At 42.8% G+C, this 21810-nt stretch overlaps 1 protein-coding gene across 4 annotated transcripts in view; it reads left to right on the forward strand.

The window, feature by feature from the left end:
• CNTN1 (contactin 1) overlaps nucleotides 1-21810 on the forward strand; it is a 1059655-nt gene that overhangs the window by 764013 nt on the left and 273832 nt on the right. For all 4 annotated transcript variants that reach the window (XM_086919467.1, XM_086919469.1, XM_086919468.1 and 1 more), the window contains one exon: nucleotides 18345-18503. In XM_086919467.1, coding sequence (XP_086775593.1) covers nucleotides 18345-18503 — 159 coding nt within the window. The remainder of the gene's footprint in view (nucleotides 1-18344; nucleotides 18504-21810) is intronic.

Consider the following 21810-nt stretch of genomic DNA (forward strand, 5'->3'; position numbering starts at 1 on the left):
GACCCACGTCTGGGCAGTTCGGTCTGAAAAAAATAAATAAATACATACATATATATCTATATAGATGTATATATCAATCTATATATATTACCTACTGGCGGTCACGAGTAAGTAGCTATAGTTAGGACCTTGTTTCTATTTAAAAAAAGCATTTTTTCTTTCCCCAATAACTTTGGCGCCGGTTAATAAATCTTCGTGAAATTTTCAAAACTAGTGGGGTGCTCCGGTCAGCTCCTATCTTGAAACGTTTTGGGGTGACTCGGCAAGAGGGGGGCTGAGAAAAAAGGGGGGTCCCAAAACTTGTTTTCTCCATGTTAAATCCCATAGGAAATTTTAGGCACACCTACGGCCTGAACTGCTGAACGGAATTACACCAAATTTGGCAAAAAGGTAGCCCTTGTTTCAGAAAGAACTCTTTTTGTTAAGTGGTGTAAATAAGTTCAGTAGGTCCTGAGAAATTCAAGAAAAAGAGGTGAAAAAATCAATGTTCCATGGTGAACTTTAGACAGGGCTACAGCTCGAACTGCTGAACGTAATCAAATACCACAATGGGTTACTCTCGTGGTTTGAATGGCGCTTATGGAGCAATGCGTTTTTTCCTCATGGACAAGTACAGTACAGCAACGACTGGTAACCACTAGAGCAACCCATTGTGGTATTTGATTTGACGAGGAGAACATAGCAGCTACAAACCTACTACAGGTAGAGACAAACTTATAAACTGCAAATACCAGACTGCATCAGTAAAGACTGCCAGGGGCGGGACATATGAACACTATTGCGAACACTATTTATCCTACTTCCTGGGCTGCCACCCCCATCTGCCATTTCCCAAGAAGAAGAGCGCACTGACACTCGAAACGCGTTGGAACTTAAGTATGGCGAAAATTGCTCTGTTGTGCGAAGGTTGTGACCTGCACTGCCAGAGAGAAATAAATATTTACAACATCTATGCGTGTGGACCTCCAATGTAGGTGCAACTTTTGTTGGATATATCTATATATATATATCTATATATATATATATATATATATATATATATATATATATATATATATATATATATATATATATATATATATATATATATATATATATATATATGGCAAAAAACATCCTTCAAAGAAGAACAGGGAGGCCAAGGGGATTGCAGGTCAAACAGTTCGTTTTATTCTTCATTCAGCAATGGCGGCGAATGCATTTCGGCACTAAAAGCCTTCCTCAGGGCCCAACACTGCAGCATGTCCTACACCAAATAGCTCCTCCTGCTTTAATGAAAGTGCTAGCACCTGGCTCTCCTCCCCCTAATGTAATTGACACATCCTGTTGAGTCCGTGATTCAATGCTGGACAACACCTCCCAGAAGGCACTGTGTCAGCCCGACTGGGACGGTGGCGTGGGGGAGTGAGGCAGACGATAGGTCCGTGCTGGCTGACAGGTATGTGGTGGTAGGCTCGAAGCCCCAGAACAGTAGAAAAACCACGGCCGTAGTCCTGTGTCCCCTTATACCGCTACAGCCAGAGCAACACAGACAGTTAGCTGGGCAGGGGCAGTCAATGCGGACTATTCACCCAATCGAAGTAAAATACCTCACTCTCACCAACGATGATCTGTGCGTCCTGACGGTCATCGGAGATTATCGATACCTCAATCATGCCAAAAAGCTGCAAGCAGCAAGATGCCAGCTTAATCTCCGTGTCTCTTCGCGTAGCATGGCCTTCCGTACTGTATCACTGGCAGGCACAGAATATATGGCAAAAAACATCCTTCGAAGAAGAACACGGAGGCCAAGGGGATTGCAGGTCAAACAGTTCGTTTTATTCTCCATTCAGCAATGGCGGAGAATGCATTTCGGCACTAAAAGCCTTCCTTAGCGCCCAACACTGCAGCATGTCCTACACCAAATAGCTCCTCCTGCTTTAATGAAAGTGCTAGCACCTGGCTCTCCTCCCCCTAATGTAATTGACACATCCTGTTGAGTCGGGGATTCAATGCTGGACAACAACTCCCAGAAGGCACTGTGTTGGCCCGACTGGGACGGTGGCGTGGGGGAGTGAGGCAGACGATAGGTCTGTGATGGCTGACAGGTAGGTGGTGGTAGGCTCGAAGCCCCAGAACAGTAGAAAGTCCACGGCCGTAGTCCTGTGTCCCCTTATACCGCTACAGCCAGAGCAATACAGACAGTTGGCTGGGCATATATAAAAACTCAAGAAGGCTGTCCCCTCGAAGAAGCCGCATACAAGAAGGTAATTCTTAGCGCTTTATTGTGAAAGGTAACAGCTTGGGCATCAGCACAGGTCATCAGAATGAAAAGCCTGACGCTTTTCATGCATTCTGTGCACTTAATCATGGGCAAAGTTCAAACATGGGGGATGACGTACAGAGCACCTGAAATAGTCCTTGGACAAGCCCCAGTGGGCGGGGCAGCACTGCTGCCTGCTGGTCCTCGTAGTGCCTTGTGAATCTTCCTACAGTGAGGCATCTTCCCAAATGTCAAATATAAAACAGCTTAATCCCAAGTGGGTTGATGGCACGTTATGATGAACACCAGCTGTTTGGTAATCCTTTCACTGTGCCCCTCTTGTCCGTGTATACACTGTATGTCTCCTGACGTCAGTGTTGGTCTGCCTAGATTGCAGTAGGGCTCCGTTCACGGCAGGACTGGCCGTTATATCAAAACTCAAGGAGGTTGTCCCCTTGAGGAAGCCGCATACAAGAAGGTAATTCTTAGCGCTTTATTGTGAAAGGTAACAGCTTGGGCATCAGCACAGGTCATCAGAATGAAAAGCCTGACGCATTTCGTGCATTCTCTGCACTTAATCATGGGCAAAGTTCAAACATGGGGGATGACGTACAGAGCGCCTGAAATAGTCCTTGGACACGCCGCAGTGGGCGGGGCAGCACTGCTGCCTGCTGGTCCTCGTAGTGCCTTGTGAATCTTCCTACAGTGAGGCATCTTCCCAAATGTCAAATATAAAACAGCTTAATCCCAAGTGGGTTGATGGCACGTTATGATGAACACCAGCTGTTTGGTAATCCTTTCACTGCGCCCCTCTTGTCCGTGCATACACTGTACGTCTCCCGACGTCAGTGTCGGTCTGCCTGTATTGCAGTACGGCTCCGTTCACGGCAGGACTGGCCGTTCTATCAAAACTCAAGAAGGTTGTCCCCTCGAAAAAGCCGCATACAAGAAGGTAATTCTTAGCGCTTTATTGTGAAAGGTAACAGCTTGGGCATCAGCACAGGTCATCAGAAGGAAAAGCCCGACGCGTTTCGTGCATTCTCTGCACTTAATCATGGGCAAAGTTCAAACATGGGGGATGACGTGCAGAGCACCTGAAATAGTCCATGGACACGCCACAGTGGGCGGGGCAGCACTGCTGCCTGCTGGTCCTCGTAGTGCCTTGTGAATCTTCCTACAGTGAGGCATCTTCCCAAATGTCAAATATAAAACAGCTTAATCCCAAGTGGGTTGATGGCATGTTATGATGAACACCAGTTGTTTGGTAATCCTTTCACTGCGCCCCTCTTGTCCGTGCATACACTGTACGTCTCCCGACGTCAGTGAAATGAAATGAAATGAAAAGGGATTTATATAGCGCATGGCTGCCCTGGAGCGTCCCAGGGCTGTGATTGCTATTAAACAACTGAGAAAAAAACAGAGGGGAAGAAGCAGGGGAACATTTTAGGTTATTGCGGGAAAAGGTAGGTCTTTAATAGCTTCCAGAATTTCATATAGTTCGGTTCAGAGCGCAACTGAGTTGGCAAAGAGTTCCACAGGGTTGCTGCAGTGACCGAAAAGCGTCGCCCTCCAGAGCGGGCCTTCTTGACTCTCTGGACAGTAGCCAAGTTACCTTGGGAGGAACGCACGGACCTGTTCGGTATATAGGGATAGAGCATGGTCTTAAGCATGGGGGGCCCTTTGTCCTGCAAGGCTCTGTGAGTAGTACACAGGGCCTTGAATTTGATCCTTTCACGGATCGGCAGCCAATGGAGAACCTTTAGGGCTGGTTTAGCTGATGCTCTTCGAGGGGTGCCTGTCAGAAGCCTTGCTGCAGCGTATTGCGTACGCTGAAGAATGTTTATAGTAGATTCTGGGGCGGCCAAAAAAAGGGCGTTGCTATAGTCTAGTCTGGATAATATTAGACCTTGAATAAGCAATTTTTGAGATTGTGAGGGTAGTAATGGCAGAATCTTCCTGGCTGAGCGGAGTAGGGCAACACAGGTACCAGCCGTCTTTTTGGCCTGCGTTTTCAAAGAGAGGTCCTGCTCCAGCCAGAAACCCAGTGTCGGTCTACCTGTATTGCAGTAGGGCTCCGTTCACGGCAGGACTGGCCGTTATATCAAAACTCAAGAAAGTTGTCCCCTCGAAGAAGCCGCATACAAGAAGGTAATTATATATATATATATATATATATATATATATATATATACATCAAGGTTCACTGTTGCCCACAAGAGCGGGGCACACTCCTAATCAGCACTTTCCAAATTGGGCAAGAAGCACACAGCACCCAACGCCAGCAGAGCCTGACGCGTTTCGGGACTCTTCCCTTCTTCTAAGGCTACTCTGCATACTGAGCGTCTGCCTACCATAAGACTCCAGTGCATCTTCCATTTTTATTATTGCATACAATCATACTCAGGTGAGTCAATATACGCCAATTGCATCCTGGGACTGGAAGTCTTTAACATAATACCCCAGTGGGCTGGAAGCAGACAAACAGTAAAATATTCCAAAGTTCACGGGTGTGTCGCTTGAGTTCTCACCCGTTCAAATTTGTGCCAGATTAATCCTCATGCCGATAACCATACCAGCAGTGGAACCGCTAAAGTCTGCGGCGGTGCAGCCCCTCCGACCGGGTCAGCCGGAAATACATCAAGGTTCACTGTTGCCCACAAGAGCGGGGCACACTCCTAATCAGCACTTTCCAAATTGGGCAAGAGGCACACAGCACCAACGCCAGCAGAGCCTGACGCGTTTCGGGACTCTTCCCTTCTTCTGAGGCTACTCTGCATACTGAGCGTCTGCCTACCATAAGACTCCAGTGCATCTTCCATTTTTATTATTGCATACAATCATACTCAGGTGAGTGTGCCTTGCTTTCCAAAACCGGAGACATGCCGAACATTGAGTGCGCTTCGCCTTGGGGGCAACTGTGAACTTTGATTTGTAACTGCCGGCCCGGCCGTGAAGCGCACCGCCGTTGATTGTAACGGCTCCGCTGCTGGATTGTTGTTCAGCGCACCGGGACGACCCTGGCATATGGTACATTACGGGAAGATTCAAGGGGCACACCCGTGATATATTTTTATTTTTACCCTTTTGAACTGCTACCAGCCCACTGGGGTGTTATTTTCGGACTTCCAGCCCCAGAATGCATCTGTATTAGAGGAACTCACCTGTGATTGGTTGATGATAATAAATTGGGACAAAGTATGGTAAATCTGTATGCTGGCAGTCATTGGGGAGCAGAGAGCCAATGAAGAAGGGTGCAAGACCCGAAACGCGTCAGGCACTGCAGATGCCGAGTGTGCCTTGCTTTCCAAAACCGGAGACATGCCGAACATTGAGTGCGCTTCGCCTTGGGGGCAACTGTGAACTTTGATATATATATGTACATATATACATATATATATATATATATACATATATATACATATATATATATATACATATATATATATATATATATATATATATATATATATATATATATATATATATATATATATATATATATATATATATATATATATATATATATATATATATATATATATATATATATATATATAGCGAAGCTTGTCACTCAGGGCACAAGATGCCGAATGCGAAGTAACAAAGAGCCGACCCAGAAGTGCTGGTGAAAAGGTGATTTAATTCAATGAAGCCAATATATATATAGCCATGCCCCGGGGGATGGGGTCCCCTGGGCAGAAATCGGCCCTCCTTCCCATTTTGTTATTAAAAGAAGTAAAACTAGGGTTCAGGCCCTGGGGGATGGGGTCCCCAGGGCCAGAAAAAAGGGAAATTAAGAGGGGCCACACAGCCCCCTTTCTGAAAATCAAAAGGGAAAAAAAGCCAGCATCGCGCCGGAGGCCCTGCCCCCTCCCTGCAGCACTCTGCAAATGTTCCCTCTGGCGCGTAGTAAGATGGGGAACTAATTTCCTTTGAATACTGAGGGTCCCTGGGGGCCAAGTAGCCCACCAGGTATGTTGAGCATGCGCCAGGGAGCTGAGTTGCAGAGAGGTGTTCAGAGGCCACAACCCTTTTTACACCTCTCTGCAACACAGCTCTGTGACGAGCGATTAATGGAGGTAACTGGTGGGCTAGTTGGACCCCAAGGACCCTCAGGGTTTAAGGGAACTTTATCCCTCAACTTAAAACGTGCCACAGGGTGTGTTTGCAGAGTGGTGAGGGGAAGGGGCGGGGCCTGAGGTGACATGTGTGCAGACATGCCCTGTGGCACTTTTAAAGTTGGGGAATTAATTCCTCTTGAATCCTGAGGGGTCCGTGGGGCCGAACCTCAACTAAGCACCACAGGGCTGTGCTGGAGAGAGCTGGTCCAGGCCATGCTCCTTTATACACCTCTCTGCAACATAGCTCTGTTGCGCTTGCTGGAGGGCTAGTTGGACCCCAGGGACCCTCAGGATTCAAGGGGACGTATTCCCCCAACTTAAAACGCACCATGGGGCGCATTTGCACAGCGGGGAAGGGAGGGGGCAGGGCCTGAGGTGACATGTGTGCAAACACGCCCTGTGGCGCGTTTTAAGTTGGGGAATTAGCCCACCAGGTGCTTCCAGTAAGCGCCACTGTGCTGCGTTGCAGAAAGGTGGTCTAGGTCATGCCCATTTTTACACCTCTCTGCAACGCAGCTGCGTGGCGCTTACTGGAGGTACCTGGTGGGCTAGTTGGACCCCTGGGACCATCAAGATTCAAGGGGACTTAATCTTCCAACTTAAAACGGCCACAGAGCGTGTTTGCACACGTCACCTCAGGCCCCCCCCCACCCTTCACCACTGTGTAAATGCACCCCGTAGGATGTTTTAAGAGGTCGTTTTAATCCCCCTGCCCTATTATGTACTAGGGCCTTACAGAGGAGGTCATGCGAATCATAGGGGTACCTCCATGCATAGTGTTCCCTAGTGTATGTAGATGTTTTCACTGTATTCTAAGTGTCTTTTAGCATAGCACTGGCTCTAGGCCTGGTTAATCAGAGTCAGTTACTACCAGTACCCTTCTGAAAAAGTGGTGGGCACAGAATGATTATGCAACAAGGCCTCTTTCTGCTCCTCTGTTGGTTCTTTCTGCACATGTCTTGCTTTGTCCTGCACTTTTCTTTGTCTTTGTGGACTTCTGTTGCTTCTTTCTGAATTTCTTTTGCTTCTTTCAGTGTGTTTTTTCTTCTTTCTTGACATGTCCTACCCCTGTAGACATAGTTAGAAAATAGCATTTGAAAAACCTTTGAAATTCACTGAAAAAACCATATGTTTCAGGCACATTATAGTTAGAAGTTAGCATTTAAAAAACCTTAGATATTCACAGAAAAAACCATAGGTTTTAGGGGCGTTATAGTTAGCTGGACATTTCACGCGTACAAAACCATAGAAATTTCCCCGTTATAGTTAGTTCAGCTAACTATCACTCGGTTCCCCGCAATGCATTGCTGATATTACATCACTCATTACATGGTCAGTGACATCACTCATGACATCACTGATGATATCTCAAATGACATCACTAATGACATCAACCTTGTGATAGAGTGGCAGACCTCCTCTCACCCTAATATAACCTTTAATACACACACACTCTAAAATACAGAATACCATTTTCAAAACAAAGGGCATACCAATACCAATTACAACATACCCATTCACTAATTCCAAGATCTACACACACATCAACTCATTCACCAAAAGTCCTATGCAGTCACTCAGACATACACTCACTATTCATATGTACTCATACACCTATACATACATTTACACACCACCACTCATCTATAGAGTTACTCACACTCATAGTCACACATGCAAAGAAACTATCAAACATCCATTTACTTGTCTATACAGTTATACACACACCATTTCACTTACTTCTACAGAAACTAGCACATATTTACTCTCTTAAACAATCACTTATAGAAACACATACTTCTTTGTACAGGTACTCTTCCAATCTCTCACTCTCACATATACATACACCAATACTCACATATACTAGTTTAAAACATATGTAGTTAAAGACACTTCTGAGACAGTCATTCACTCACCAACACACCCATACACACACTCATCCACCCATACAGTCCTGCACACATTCTGTCTTCAACACATACAAACAGTGATTCACTCATTCATGCATCTATGCACAAAGTAATACCCCCAACGAACCACACAGACACTCATACTGATACTCAAAAAAGCAACTAATAACCCATATAGACACTCATGTAGGTACTCACCAAACTATGCCGCCACTTATACACAAAATGAGAGACTGATACAGATATCTGCACATTAAAGATCACTCATTAACCCATGTATTCACTAAGATACACTTTATCAGTCAGTTATACAATCAGTTTCACACAAACAAAATCATCCATTTAGACACTAATATACCCACTTATTCTTCCATCGACCTCAACATGTACATATATAAAACATAATTAAATTTCACAAAAACGCACATTCACTGCTGCATGATGTCATCAGTGATGTCATTTGAGTTGTCATCAGTGATGTCATGAGTGATGTCACTGACCATGTCATGAGTGATGTAATATGTGACATCATCAGCAGTGCATTGTGGGGGCACGAGTTATAGTTAGCTGAACTAACTATAATGGGGGAATATATATATATATATATACATCTATATATAGACGTATATATAGATATATATGTATGTATATAAATATCCAAAAAAACTCTGCCTGCACAAGAGTTATGGGGACTCATAATAAGGGTTAAAAGTTTTATTAGATAGATATATACATATATATATATATATATATATATATATATATATATATATATATATATATATATATATATATATATATATATATATATATAAATAAATATATATATATACTAGCAGCCCGTCCCGACGTTGTCCGGGATGAAATTTATTGTAATATTTCACGTATACAACATTTTTGGTCTCATTTGAATGTGAATGGAGAATAAATTGGTTTAGCACTTTGCCGGCCCTAGAGAGTGCGACATATAACTTTCCATGAGTGAAGCACTCTTCTCGTAAGTCTAAATTTTATGCGTTGTTTAACATTGATCTTGCACTTTTGTAACATTTGTTGAATGTGTTTGTCCTCTTCTGCCTGCACTGTTTTTAAAAGCGTTTTCGAGATAAGTGCCTCCTTAGCTGTACCGCATTTGAAGAGCATTCGGGATCAGTGTGTCCTCAGCGGTAACCTTTGCAGCCTGTGGGTGTTGTGGAGTGGCTTGCTTATGGAATCCCCAAGATCGTTCTCTTAGACGTGAATCGGTGTACGCTGCTAGTGCCCTGCGTGACAGTGTGCTTGCGAGGGCTTGGCGTGTGTGATTGATGCTAATATTGTGACAGCTTTTATGCCCCGCATGAGCCCCTGAACAATTTTAAATAGTGAAGTCTCTTATTTTGGCTGTTTTTTTATTTAGCCAGGCCCCTCTGACAACGCTGACGCCCACACGTAATGGAGCGTGAATGGCACGCCCAGTGAATGGTGCGCTTGTGAAAGCTGCGCCCATTTGTTTTTGTTGTCTTTTAGCGAGGCCCAACGCTGATGCCCACAAAGGACTAAATGTGAATACTTCTTTGACACGCCCATCGCTGACAGCACAGCGCCAACGCCCACAAGGGACTACTTTACCCCTAAGGTTCTTTTACCTTTGTGATGTATATGGTGGGCAGCTGTATAGCTTATGTCCATCTGCTGCAACTCCACTTTACAATGCTGTATTGGGTGTAGTGATTGGTGCTGTACTTCTTGAGCTTACCTGCCTCAAAGGTTTCAGCTCTCTCTTTATAATAGTAGTATGCATATATAATTTATTTATAAAATATTTTATTATCTTTATACATTTAAAATAAATGTAATTTTAAAGCTTTTTAATTTAAATTAATTCTATAGATAACCACTAGTAATGTATTTTACATAATAGATAAAAAATAAACTTTTTACTTGAGGTCGTTTTTAAAAAAAAATCCTTAAAAAAATATTTAAATGAATATATTTACATAAATATATTTACACTATTGTTTACTAAAAAATAAAAAATGCTGTAGACGTTTTGTCTATTTTGTTCCTCATTTTAAATATACATATAAAATGAATTTGCATTTATATTGTGTATCAAAATATTTTTGCTATATTTATAAATGTTTAATCATTTGAAAAAAAATTCTGTATACTTTTCCATAAAGCGACCTCCACCCTGGTGGCAAAGACCTCCACCTACAAATGAAAAGTTACTAGTAGTAACTTTACACTTGTACTTGCCTCCAACACCTGTTTCACTTGGTAGTCAAGGTACACTAGGAAATGGTGACTTGCCAAAAGTAGTAAATTTACTATGTGTGAGTAAGGTATGAACTCAAATCAAATAAAAAATCATAAGTGAGTTTTATTCGATTGTAGACAGGCAATCATAAAAGCACATAAAGCATATACATACTACAACATTAAATGTGTGTTACAAAAACAAATTCATTACATTAAAAAATGTTTAGCATTCCATGGGTTTCTAAGTCATTATTAAATTGTCAGTTCACCTCAAACTAATAAGTTATAATGATACTATACAATCATTAAAATACATTTTTTTATACTCCCACTGTAATTTAAGAGAACATTTAGATAAGGATGTGTTTCCTTAAACTAAGAAACTTTTTCAGGAAAAAAGCCATCCTATAAATGCTATGTACATTATATAGATATTGCAATGCTAAAAGGGCTGGACGACACTGACGGAACCAGAGAATTTTCAGCACAGGGAGCAGACACAATTTCCTCACGGAAGAATACAATTTACAAAAAAGGATAATATGGAGCAAAGTTTGTTCAGAAATGTTATCACAAGGGCACAGCTGGAGGTTTGAGACCAGTCATTTACAGAAGGAAATGTGACTTGCCTATGGAAAACCCCCAACCGAAATCGGATTAGAAGGAACCTATCATTTGCCCCTGGGACATAAATAAGATAGGGTTGAATGTTAAAAGTAATTAATATCATCTGATTATGTAGGACAGTGGGCTTTGCTATCTCAGATATCAATCTGATAGTATCCAACATAGATAAGGCAATTTTTTTGAGATCCTTCCAAGTTATGTCCCCAATGGAGCTAGGATTAGTAAAATACCCTGGGTGGCCAAGATCTTGTAGAAAGTTACGAACTTAATTTAACCATGGTATCCTCAGGGCCCAGTCCAAACTCAGGACATCCAGGAGTTTATCTCTGTTTAATTTTGCCCCTTCTCTTGACCAGAGTCTGTGCCATTACAGCACAGACTCAAGTTTAATCAAACCGGAAATAAAAGTGAGGCCCGCATGACATATGTATGTTGAGGTACCATTTGGAATGGATAAAATATATTAAAAAAAATAATTTTCTACTTTTTGAATGGGAAGCAGGTCAACTGGCGCCCATACACCAGTCCTGTAAACAGCTGCAGAGACACATTTTGTTTTATAAATCTTAATAAGTTCCTTCCGGAGGCCTCTTGCCTAGGTTTTTAGCAAAGGAACTAATAGCAGATGTACTACGCAATAATACTAGTTTTTTTGCAGGCACAGCCTGTCTCCATAAATCATTGTTGGCAAAAAGGATGCCCAAATAAGAAAATGTTTTAGTAGGCCTTATATTTTGTCCAGATACAAACATGTCTTTAGCTTTTATGCTGCCAGACCTGCAATGCATTATAAAAGTTTTTGAGGAGTTAACTCTCAGCCCTAAGTCATTCATAAAATTGGTGAAATTATTTTGTACCTTCTGAAGCCCTACTTGCGTGCGGGACATAAGCACAGCATCATCTGCATACACGAGGGCTGGAATCGAGCGTCTCGAAACTTGGGGAGGGTCATGATTATCATTTAAAAGGGCTTTCCCAAGTCTGTTTATGTACAAGTTAAATAGAAACAGAGCAAAAACACACCCTTGCCTAACACCACTTCATATATGTATAGGTGCTGATAGTTCACCCTTTAGACCACAGCGCACTCGCACATTAGCGTTGCAGTAAAAACGTTTAAGAAAATAAATAATCTGTTTGTCAACCCACATTGATTCTAAAATTGACCTAAGTTTGTTGTGGATCACGCAATCAAATGGGGCTGTAAGGTCAACAAATGCTAAAAATAGGTACCCCTTTTTTGCCCTTGTGTATTTACCTACCAGGAGAGACAGATTTAATCCCTGCTCTACGGTTCCTACACCAGTTCGGAAACCGTATTGCAGATCTGACAGGACAGAATATTCTTCCGCCTAGTCCTGGAGATGCTCCAGTATTATTCTTCCCGCAATTTTTGTTATGGCGTCTAATAAGGAAATTGGCCTATAGCGCGCCGGATCTTGTCTGTCCCCATTTTTAAAAACTGGCACAATTGTTGATTCTACCCAGGTAGGTGGAAAAGCTGCACTACAGCTAGCGTTTAAAACTTGCGTTAAAAGAGGGGCTCACAGAAGAATATTAGATTTGAACAGGTCTACAGGGACCCCATCGGGGCCAGACGCTTACCTGAATTACAGGGCGGGATGTTGAATAAGAGAGCTAGAGTTGTGGTCATCTAATGCACAACTATTTAACCTGTCTAGATTACCCTCGCCCTGATATACTTTTGCAAAGTGGGCTATCCATTGGTCTTCTGCTATTGCTATTTTAAGCGAAGGACCAACTTCTGAAGACAAGAAAGGGGCCCTGATAATTTTCCAGAAAGCTGCACTATCATTGGCCAGGGAGGCAGAGTGAAAAGTGTCCCACGCCTCCTGCTTGATTGTGGCTTTTCTGTCCCTTGTTGTGAGTTTGTAGGCTTCTCTAGCCATCCTTGCGTTACTTATATTTCTCGGATTTTTATGTAACTCAGATTTTTTATGTAACTCAAATAAGAGTAAGCTTTAGTGGATCTAGTGTCAAACCAGCCCTTCTGCCGTCCCTTACCGCTATTTTGTCTAGTAAGCGACTCATTAATCATGCTAGTTATTACCTTAAATGAGGCTAGATTTTTTTCTGGGGTGGCGGACTCGCTTAAACATGTTTTAATAGCTGGGTTACATTTCCCCACCACAGTTTTAACCAGTTTAGCTTGATCCACTAAAGACCAACGTAAAGAGTAACCTTAGGTATTTCTTATGGCTATATTTTCTAGCTGTTGAATTTTCTTGTTATTTCTTAAAATTGTGGTGGACTGAAGAAAAAACGCTAGGCATAGAGGAAAATGATCGCAGTGGGGCTCATCGGAGACATAGAAAGAGTGGAGCATGTGTGCATGACTATTAGTTACTAAAACAAAATCAATAATGGACCGAAGACCCCGGCCATTAAATGTCCAGGGCATAGGAGCAGGAGCAGGGCATACTTAATTTGCAAAACCCAGATCAAGGGAAAAAAAATTATCTCGTTCAATTGTGCTCCCAAGCCCGAGTGCTGAAAGTGGGACGTGCCTGCCCCAACCTCATTTATGACATCATATAATTTGTCTCCGGCATTCACACATAGTGTACAATTAAAGTCTCCAACAAATACACACATAATATCTTCCCCCCTTCCTGCGACCAACATTTCTCAACACCTTTAGTAAATTTGGTATCACAACTTTCACTTTATCAGGTGGAATATTATTATAAAAAATATAAAAATTGGTAACAACTATGGAGTGCTTCGAGTCAATATCCATTTTAAGAAGCTGATAGTAGTTATCATTAGCAAGCATTTAATTGATTTTGGCTTATATGTATGTACATAGGCCCCCCTTTGCTCTACAACTCGAACTATCAACTGCAGGTGTATGGTACGTCCTATATCCATTCAAATGTACCACCTCCTTGGACCAGGTTTCCTGAAAGCATAAGATCTCATAGCAATTAATAAATTTTCTCCACTGAAGATAATTTAGCTTTAAAGAAATGTCAGCAATGTTCCAAGAAAAACATTGCATAAAGCTTGTTTACCACACTCGGCACTGCTGGCTATAGCTGCTTCATTTGGGGCCACAATTTCTTTATAAGAGGGGGGAAAGATTCAACCATGTTTATTACTTCCTTATCTGTCAATGTATTACCCATGTTGTTTTCACATCTCCTGGTGATGGTGAGGGCAGAATGGACAATACCCATCATAGAGTAAACATAAGTTTCCCCAGTAATAAGCGCGTTCACAGCAGAAACGAGTGGCAACAAGTTCCCAATGGGGAGTCGAACGATTTCCTCCAGAGAGTTCAAGGCATCAAAACGATTATTTACTGGAATCTAGAAAAAAGACTCCCCAAATCCAACGGAATGACCTCCCTCTGGTATATACCCTCGGGGCTTTGGACAGTTTGGTGGTTTATAAAAATAGCCCAGAGGTAGAAGATGTATATCATTAGGATTACAAGGCCTATTGTTACCCCTTTCCAAAATTGTATGCACAAGGGGGGGGGGAGAACTGAAAGTCAGCATGACGCAGTCTCCACTAAATTACTTGACTGAGGGCCAAACCACCCAATTCTGCAAACCATTTTAAAGTTTGAAAAAAGGGAATTATGTAAACCAATCCTAAGACTTAGGAGGTGAAGCGATTTGTTCCTTAATGCCACCCAATGCTCAAAAGCATTATGGGACAAGGGGGGAACATTTGCCAAAACTACTGTGTAGGGTGTAGCTGCTGGGGGGAGATGCAAAGTAGACGGAGGATGCTGGGGAATTTCTGGTTGACCGTCAAAACTAATACCTTTCAATTCTTCTTGCTCCCTATTCTGGCTTGACGTCCCAGTGATCGGTGCTCCTGCTTAGTACTAGGAGGGCTGCTAGTAGGTGCCGCTGGGATATCTTTTTTGGCAAGAGGCATCCTATTATGAACTGGTGTTTTAGATGTACTTGAATCCTTATAGCTAGTGGAGCTTCCAACTTGGGTTTGACCCATGGAGATACGACTCGATGGAGTGCCAGCCCCCACTTCTGCCTTCCTGGTGTTTATATCCCAGGGGCTTGTCTTGGGGCAACCCATTGAAGCAGTTGGGGTGCTTACATAGTCCTCCGTCCAGGCAAACGTAGCTTCATTAGAAGATATTTTTAACATGATAGGTTCCAGCAAGGTAGATAACACAGTCTCAAGTCTACCCCAGAAAGTCCCACCTTGCAAACTCCCTCCTTGTAAACTGTCTTCAACTATATCTATATCTTTAGGGTCAATAGCATTTAATTGATCCTCATTCAATACTCATGCCTTAGTGAAAGTTTTGGCTGTTTTTCCTTTTGGCCTCTGCACAGGTTTGGTCAATTTCTGAGTGTTTCTGGTTATCTTTTGTTCAGGAGTGGTTCTACAGTGACATTAGCCTTTTGCCTTCTTGTAGTAACAGTGGGTCTGGCAGGGGGGAATCTAATTCAAGAGGTGAAGAAGAGGAAATATCTATCGGTGTGGTTGGTATATCATGTGGCAATCTACCAGATCGGGGAAAGGACACCTCATTGTTAATCTCTGCAGGGGCTTGATCAGTACAGGAGTCAAAGAGAGTCTAGATTGTGTGGGTAAAGCTTCCATAGACAGCCTTCGCTCAGTAAGTTTTATTTCATTTCTGAGCACTGATTCAGCCCTTTGCAGAAAGGTGTCTAAAGTCCCCGCAGCCTCCATGCCTTTGTTCAATCTACACTTACTCATTTTCTCAGGAGCAAGACCTCAGAAGAATGGCCCAGTCCAGTCTCTACCAGTCTCGGTACCTTGGTCCGGGCTACGTTCTGCGCCGCTGTGAGAGAGGCAGCGCTTTATGCGCGATCACCATGTCTCCAACTCACTCACGCAGCTGAACAAAGAAGGTTGCACCCTGGGGCTTGAAGTCCTCTTCCAGGGTGGCAATGGCAGGAAGACGGAAAGAGCAACAGATGGTATGGTGGTGTAACCCTGGGACCTTGTCCCACCAGGGCTGCTGCGGGCGAAACACGGGGGCGCCGGGACCAAAGATCAGCTGTGACTGTGGGGATGAGGTAGGTGATTGGTGAACCTCACCTCCGCTCCTCCTAACCACGGCTCTCCTCCTGCACCTCCTGTGGCTCCTGCCGTGCACTTCTGTTCTGGGACTGGGACCCCAGCTGTGGGCTGTTGGCTGCCACACGGCTCACACAGTGCACACAGAGCTCTAGCAGATTTGCTCCTGCTCTCCTGCTGCACTCGCGGGCCTCTTGCGGTTCCTTCAGTCCTTACTGCACTCCCGTGGCTCTCAAGGCTCTCTCCCACGGCTCTCGTGGGGCTCCCGCTGCACTTGGGGTTCCTGCAGCCCTTGCTGGGCTCCCGTGGCTCTTGTGGGTATCTCCCGCGGCTCCTGCTCTCGAGTCGCAGGAGACTCTTTCAGTTCAGATGGTATGCACTCTTAGCATGTACTTCTCAGCGTGTTCTTAGAATTAGCAGTGTGATATCCAATAATCAACTTTTTAATATCGACCTATTTAGACAACACAATATTGACTTGCACTATATTGTTAAGGCAAGTAGATATGGAGTCTGAAGAGTAAATTGTTACTTCCGTGTGCGTGCCTATCTTGACAATACAATGGTAGTCCATATTTTGGAGTCTATGCACGTATAATACGTCCATACTTCTGTCCTTGATATTTTGACCTAAAACTCAATCAATCCCGTGTTTTTAGAAGAAATGTAAGAAACATTGTGTTTAATTATTCACCATGAGATTATCAGACGGCACTGCAATAATACATCACTTTCAGACAACTGTGACCAAGTGGTTATAATAGGTCATCAGCCATAAGTGAAAAAGGAAGGGATGGCATAGTTATCCCCATATCCTCGTGGGACCAATTTCTGTTTCCGAAAATAAAAGTAATTCTACATGGTTCTCTACAAAATGGTTACAAATTGAATATGCACAATTCAGGTTAGCATTGTTAATAAATAAACTTCTACCTGTAGCAATAATGGTTGCTGAAAGAAGATGGCTATATGGCCAGAAATCTTCATGGGAATACAATAAAGAGGACAGACTAGAGGACCCTTTTTAGACCAGTACAACAAGATCTCACACAAATCATATAAAATGCATGAATCCTTTAATCAAACCATTGACTAGGTTAGTCTGGGTGAACTATGGAAGATGCATTATTAATAACTGAAGACTTCCCTTAATACACATTCCTACAAGGCATTTATTAAATGATGACATTGTCCGTATCTAGAAATTAATACATTACTGTGTGCCTAATATTAGAGTTAAATGCATCGGGTCCGAAATTCATAGATCTGCAACCACATGTCTACAGCCTCACATGTATAAACATTTACAACTTTCATATTTTACTGGTTACTAAGTGTACACTTGAAAAATCTTTGCGAAATTCGTCTTTTAATGAGCAAAAAATAAACGCGTACATTTGCTCCTGCAAAAAATGTGCTGAGCAAGTGCAAATTAATTTGAAAATGTATTTATTCTCGATAGACAAAACTTTATTTTTTCATTAAAACACCTCTTATGCTAAAGCCCCACAAATTTGGGGGCGTTGTTATGATCCCTTCCAAGATGCAACAGGATATGATTCTGTTTGTTCCAGGAATTAATGCCTGGCCATTTCCAGCATTGGAAGGGGACAGAGAGGAGTTTGTGACTACTCATTAATGTTTGTTTGTTGGTGTTTACAAGCTCATGACCCTTGAACACCCAATTATCACCCTGTGAGTTGAAGTTTGTTTTGGTATTTCTGTCCATGACCATTTGTTTGGAGTACTAGCTCTTTGTGAAGGGGAGAACAGAGATGTATACATGCTGTCCAGTGTAGGCTTCAGACTCTGGATTTGTAGCCATTTTCATGTATTAGTTGAATACATCCTGACGCCTAAATATTACTGTGGCAGAATTTCTGTTAGACCTGTAAACTTGCACACAAGCTTTACTAGTTGTCACTCTTAATAGGTTTTTATTTCCCTCCTTCGATACTTAAATTTGATCTGCAAGCATAGTACTATTCCTTACGCCGCAAATATTTTCTTTCTTATAAAGTATATAGATTAGTTCTTAATAGTAAATAGATTTTGAATGCGTCAGTACATATTGAATAAAGTAGAACATTTATGTATGAGTGTCCACATTTTTGTTTAATAACTAACCTATGTTCTTGAACCAAATGTGTCTTTTAGGTCCACCAGGTCCACCGGGAGGAGTAAGAATAGAAGATATTAAAGACACATCTTTAGCAATAACATGGAGCAGTGGAACAGACAATCATCAACCTATTTCCAAGTACACAATCCAATCAAAGAACATTCTTTCTGAGGAATGGAAAGATGCCAAGACAGGTATATTTTAACAATGAAGAGAGTGACCATTATGAGTAGACCAGTCCTATACGTTGTCCTTCTATGTCATGTGACATTTTTATATGTACGTAAAAAGTTTGCACGTGAAAACACAAATTACAAAACATCACTTAAAGATTTTCAGAATCTCCACATCACATGAATTTATCCTACAAAAATGTTGATATATCCCGAAACCAAAGCAAATGACTCTAAATACATTATAATTCGAGTTAGAATAGGTAATCTCATCTCAATCCTATAAAAAGCGAGAAATAAATGTAACTGGGCTTTTTAATGTAAAGGGGAGTATATTTGTTTAGTGCTTTACTTATGCAAAGTTGTATTTTAACTGCTTATGGGGCATCATTTAGACTGCTAAGCAGATCCAATCCCACTGCAAATATTTCTCTAGGAGGGATATTCATTTGGACCCTGCTCATTGTCAGAGAGCTGTGATCGTATGGTTTTACGTCCCTATTGCATCTTAAAGTACCTGTGCATAATTAACAATCCCTGTCTATTCCTCTCAGGGTCTACCACAGAGGAGCTGCATCACTAATCGCAGTACTGAACTTGCCAGTTTCAAACAGCTCTCTCCCATTTTATCGCAAATTGATGGCATGGCCTGCATACAATCTTATGCTCCCCTTTCCACCATGCCCGACCATGCCATTTGCCCCAATCTCCATATTCCCATCAGAAATCTACCAAAACAAATTAGATTTTTATCAAATTTAAGCATCGTAGAGGCCTCTTTGTGTTCTCTGCCCCCCTACCCCCCGGGTTCGGCACAATGGAATGAAACATCCTTTCCTCAAATTAGTAAGTAGGAGGCAAAAAAGCAAGATATGTTCAACCGTTTCTTTTGGGTGCACCACAGATTAGGCACTGTACATTGTGGGCCTCCATGAAAGAGCCCACATAGCTGTAAACAAGCCAAGAGGCAATGTCCTGTACCAGAACTGTAAATACAGTCGTCAAGTTAGTGGTGGGAGCATCTCATTCAGGAGATCCTCTCTAATGTAGGAGTCATTGACAGTAAGAAAAGTTTCTGTCAAACAGCCATAATTCCACTGGGTATGTAGCAAAGATTCTCTGTTGTGCCAGAACGTCAGTTTGAGCAGTGACTTGGAGACTGCCCTTGGTGGACCAAGAAAACACCACAGGCTAACAAGCCCAGCCTCCAATAGGGTGGCCCTAATATACCGTAGCCGAGGAATATCTAGGGAACCAGAATCAGGCAAGATTTCCTCCGGATCTCTGCAATAGGAAATAAGCTCTGGGGTGAGCCATATTCTCTGCCAATAAAATGGGGGATTTAACCCCACTTTGTCAGAAAGAGATATGGACCCAAGATCCAGCCTAAGTGGGAGCAAGGTTGTACTTATGGTGAGCCCTAGCAGCTTTCTCAGAAAATGATTTTCTACTGCTATGAAGGAATCCGTAAGGTGTCCCCACAATTCAGCTCCATAACATCCTAGCGCTTGAGAGTTATGCATTTCTAGAGCAGGGCTAATCGGTCGGAACTGAGATCTTAGTAGCGTCTTAATAATTTTTCCTGCTACTTGTTCCAATTTAAGACTATGATATAAAAGATGTGTATGCCACCCAAATCCTCTGTCAGTGTCACACCCAGGTAGTTAAATGTAGATATGTGTTCTAGTGTATTTCCTCCTAACTTAGAGTTTGAACTGTTGAATCTCCCTGGGTTCAGAATCATACATTTCGTCTTGTTCACATTGCTCTCGAAGCCCCTAAGCCCCTCTCTTTGCAGAAGCTGTTGAAGCGATCCAGCAGCCTCTGAAGCCCCATAAGGAATTTGGAGAGGAGCAGAGTATTATCCGCGAACATGAGTGCAGGGACCCTCATATTTGCCATCACTATTAGGGTTTCCGGTTTTATAGTTTTTTTTGGGGACGTTTCCATTTGTAGTTATCGTTATTTACTTTTTGCTAATTTTATCTGTAGTTATCCATATTTATTTTGGGTTTTGTGAAAAAATGAAGCTGAAACTGGTATATTTCCATATGGCTGAGATACCCGCCACCCCCTCTCAACACAATCCCCCAAGGAGGGAAACCGGAAACAGTTCTTGAAGTTTTTGGAAGAGGGAGGGAGTGACCCTCCCCGGCCGTATTTATTAAAACAAAGAATTTAAACGTGAAACAGTTTCATATTAATGTACAATTTCATAACCACATTGCGATGTTTGGCTAACCTTAACAGATTCTCTAATACAGAGGTTCTCCTAGCCGAACTAACAACCTACAAAACATTTTCTTGAAATAATGAAATTGTACATCCTAACGTTTAAGGGCCAACGGCAAGGTCGTAACCGGTGTCAAGATCCCTAACCAGAAATACCCCCCCCACTTGGGAGGGGCGACAGCACTGAGGCGTACCCCAAGTGCAACTACCAATTTCCCTTGACTTGACGGGGGCCCCAATAAACTCGACGCCACTTAAAGGTCGTTCGAGGACTCGTGTGAGTATCTAGAAGGTAGCGTAGACCTCCCCCCAAACCCCACACAACTTACCACATCTGCCGTCGCAGACGTCACTGGCCCCGGGAAATTCCCCAGGAGGGGGCTGTAACCCCTCCTACACAGGAAGGGGCCTTGACCGCCTTTCCTTTCCTTCCGGCGGCCTCTCCTTAGACAGGACCGCCTCCCCGTTGAGGGGCCAAAGGCCACCTCTCCCGAGCGCTCCCATCCGTGTTGGGTGACGCCCACTCATAGGGATCTTCCAATTACTGCTCACCGATCATGACCTTACCGCCCGACCAAAATAAATACGACAATGCTAACTAAACCAACAATACATTGGCCACTATGACCAGAATAAGTATGCTTATAAACGGACACTAAAAACCGAATATCTCTAATCACAAAACATACATAAAATCGACCAACTAACCAACAATACATTGGCCACTATGACCAGAATAAGCATGCTTATAAACGGACACTAAAAACCGAATATCTTTAATCGCACAACATACATAAAATCGACCAACTTTATTACACACTCGATATCAACATGATAATACCACAACCTGTAAACGAAAATACAATTATCGATTTATTTTAAAACAACTGGCTGTCCTCAGGGGCTGGTGGGTGGGTCAAAATTGGCTCTTCGTTCCGTCTCGAGCTCACGTGCAGCGAGGAGGTGCAGCTTCAGAGCACAGGAACAAGAGGATGTCTTCCGGTCTTGCGTCCCTTTTTATCCGTCTTCAGGGCGGGCGTAAACCCGCCCCTGCCTGCCCCGAGGGCGTGGCCAGCCGCGTCAGTGTCTAGGCCAG

This window comes from Lissotriton vulgaris, chromosome 1_1 (assembly GCF_964263255.1).
Source record: "Lissotriton vulgaris chromosome 1_1, aLisVul1.2, whole genome shotgun sequence".
Lineage (NCBI taxonomy): Eukaryota > Metazoa > Chordata > Amphibia > Caudata > Salamandridae > Lissotriton > Lissotriton vulgaris.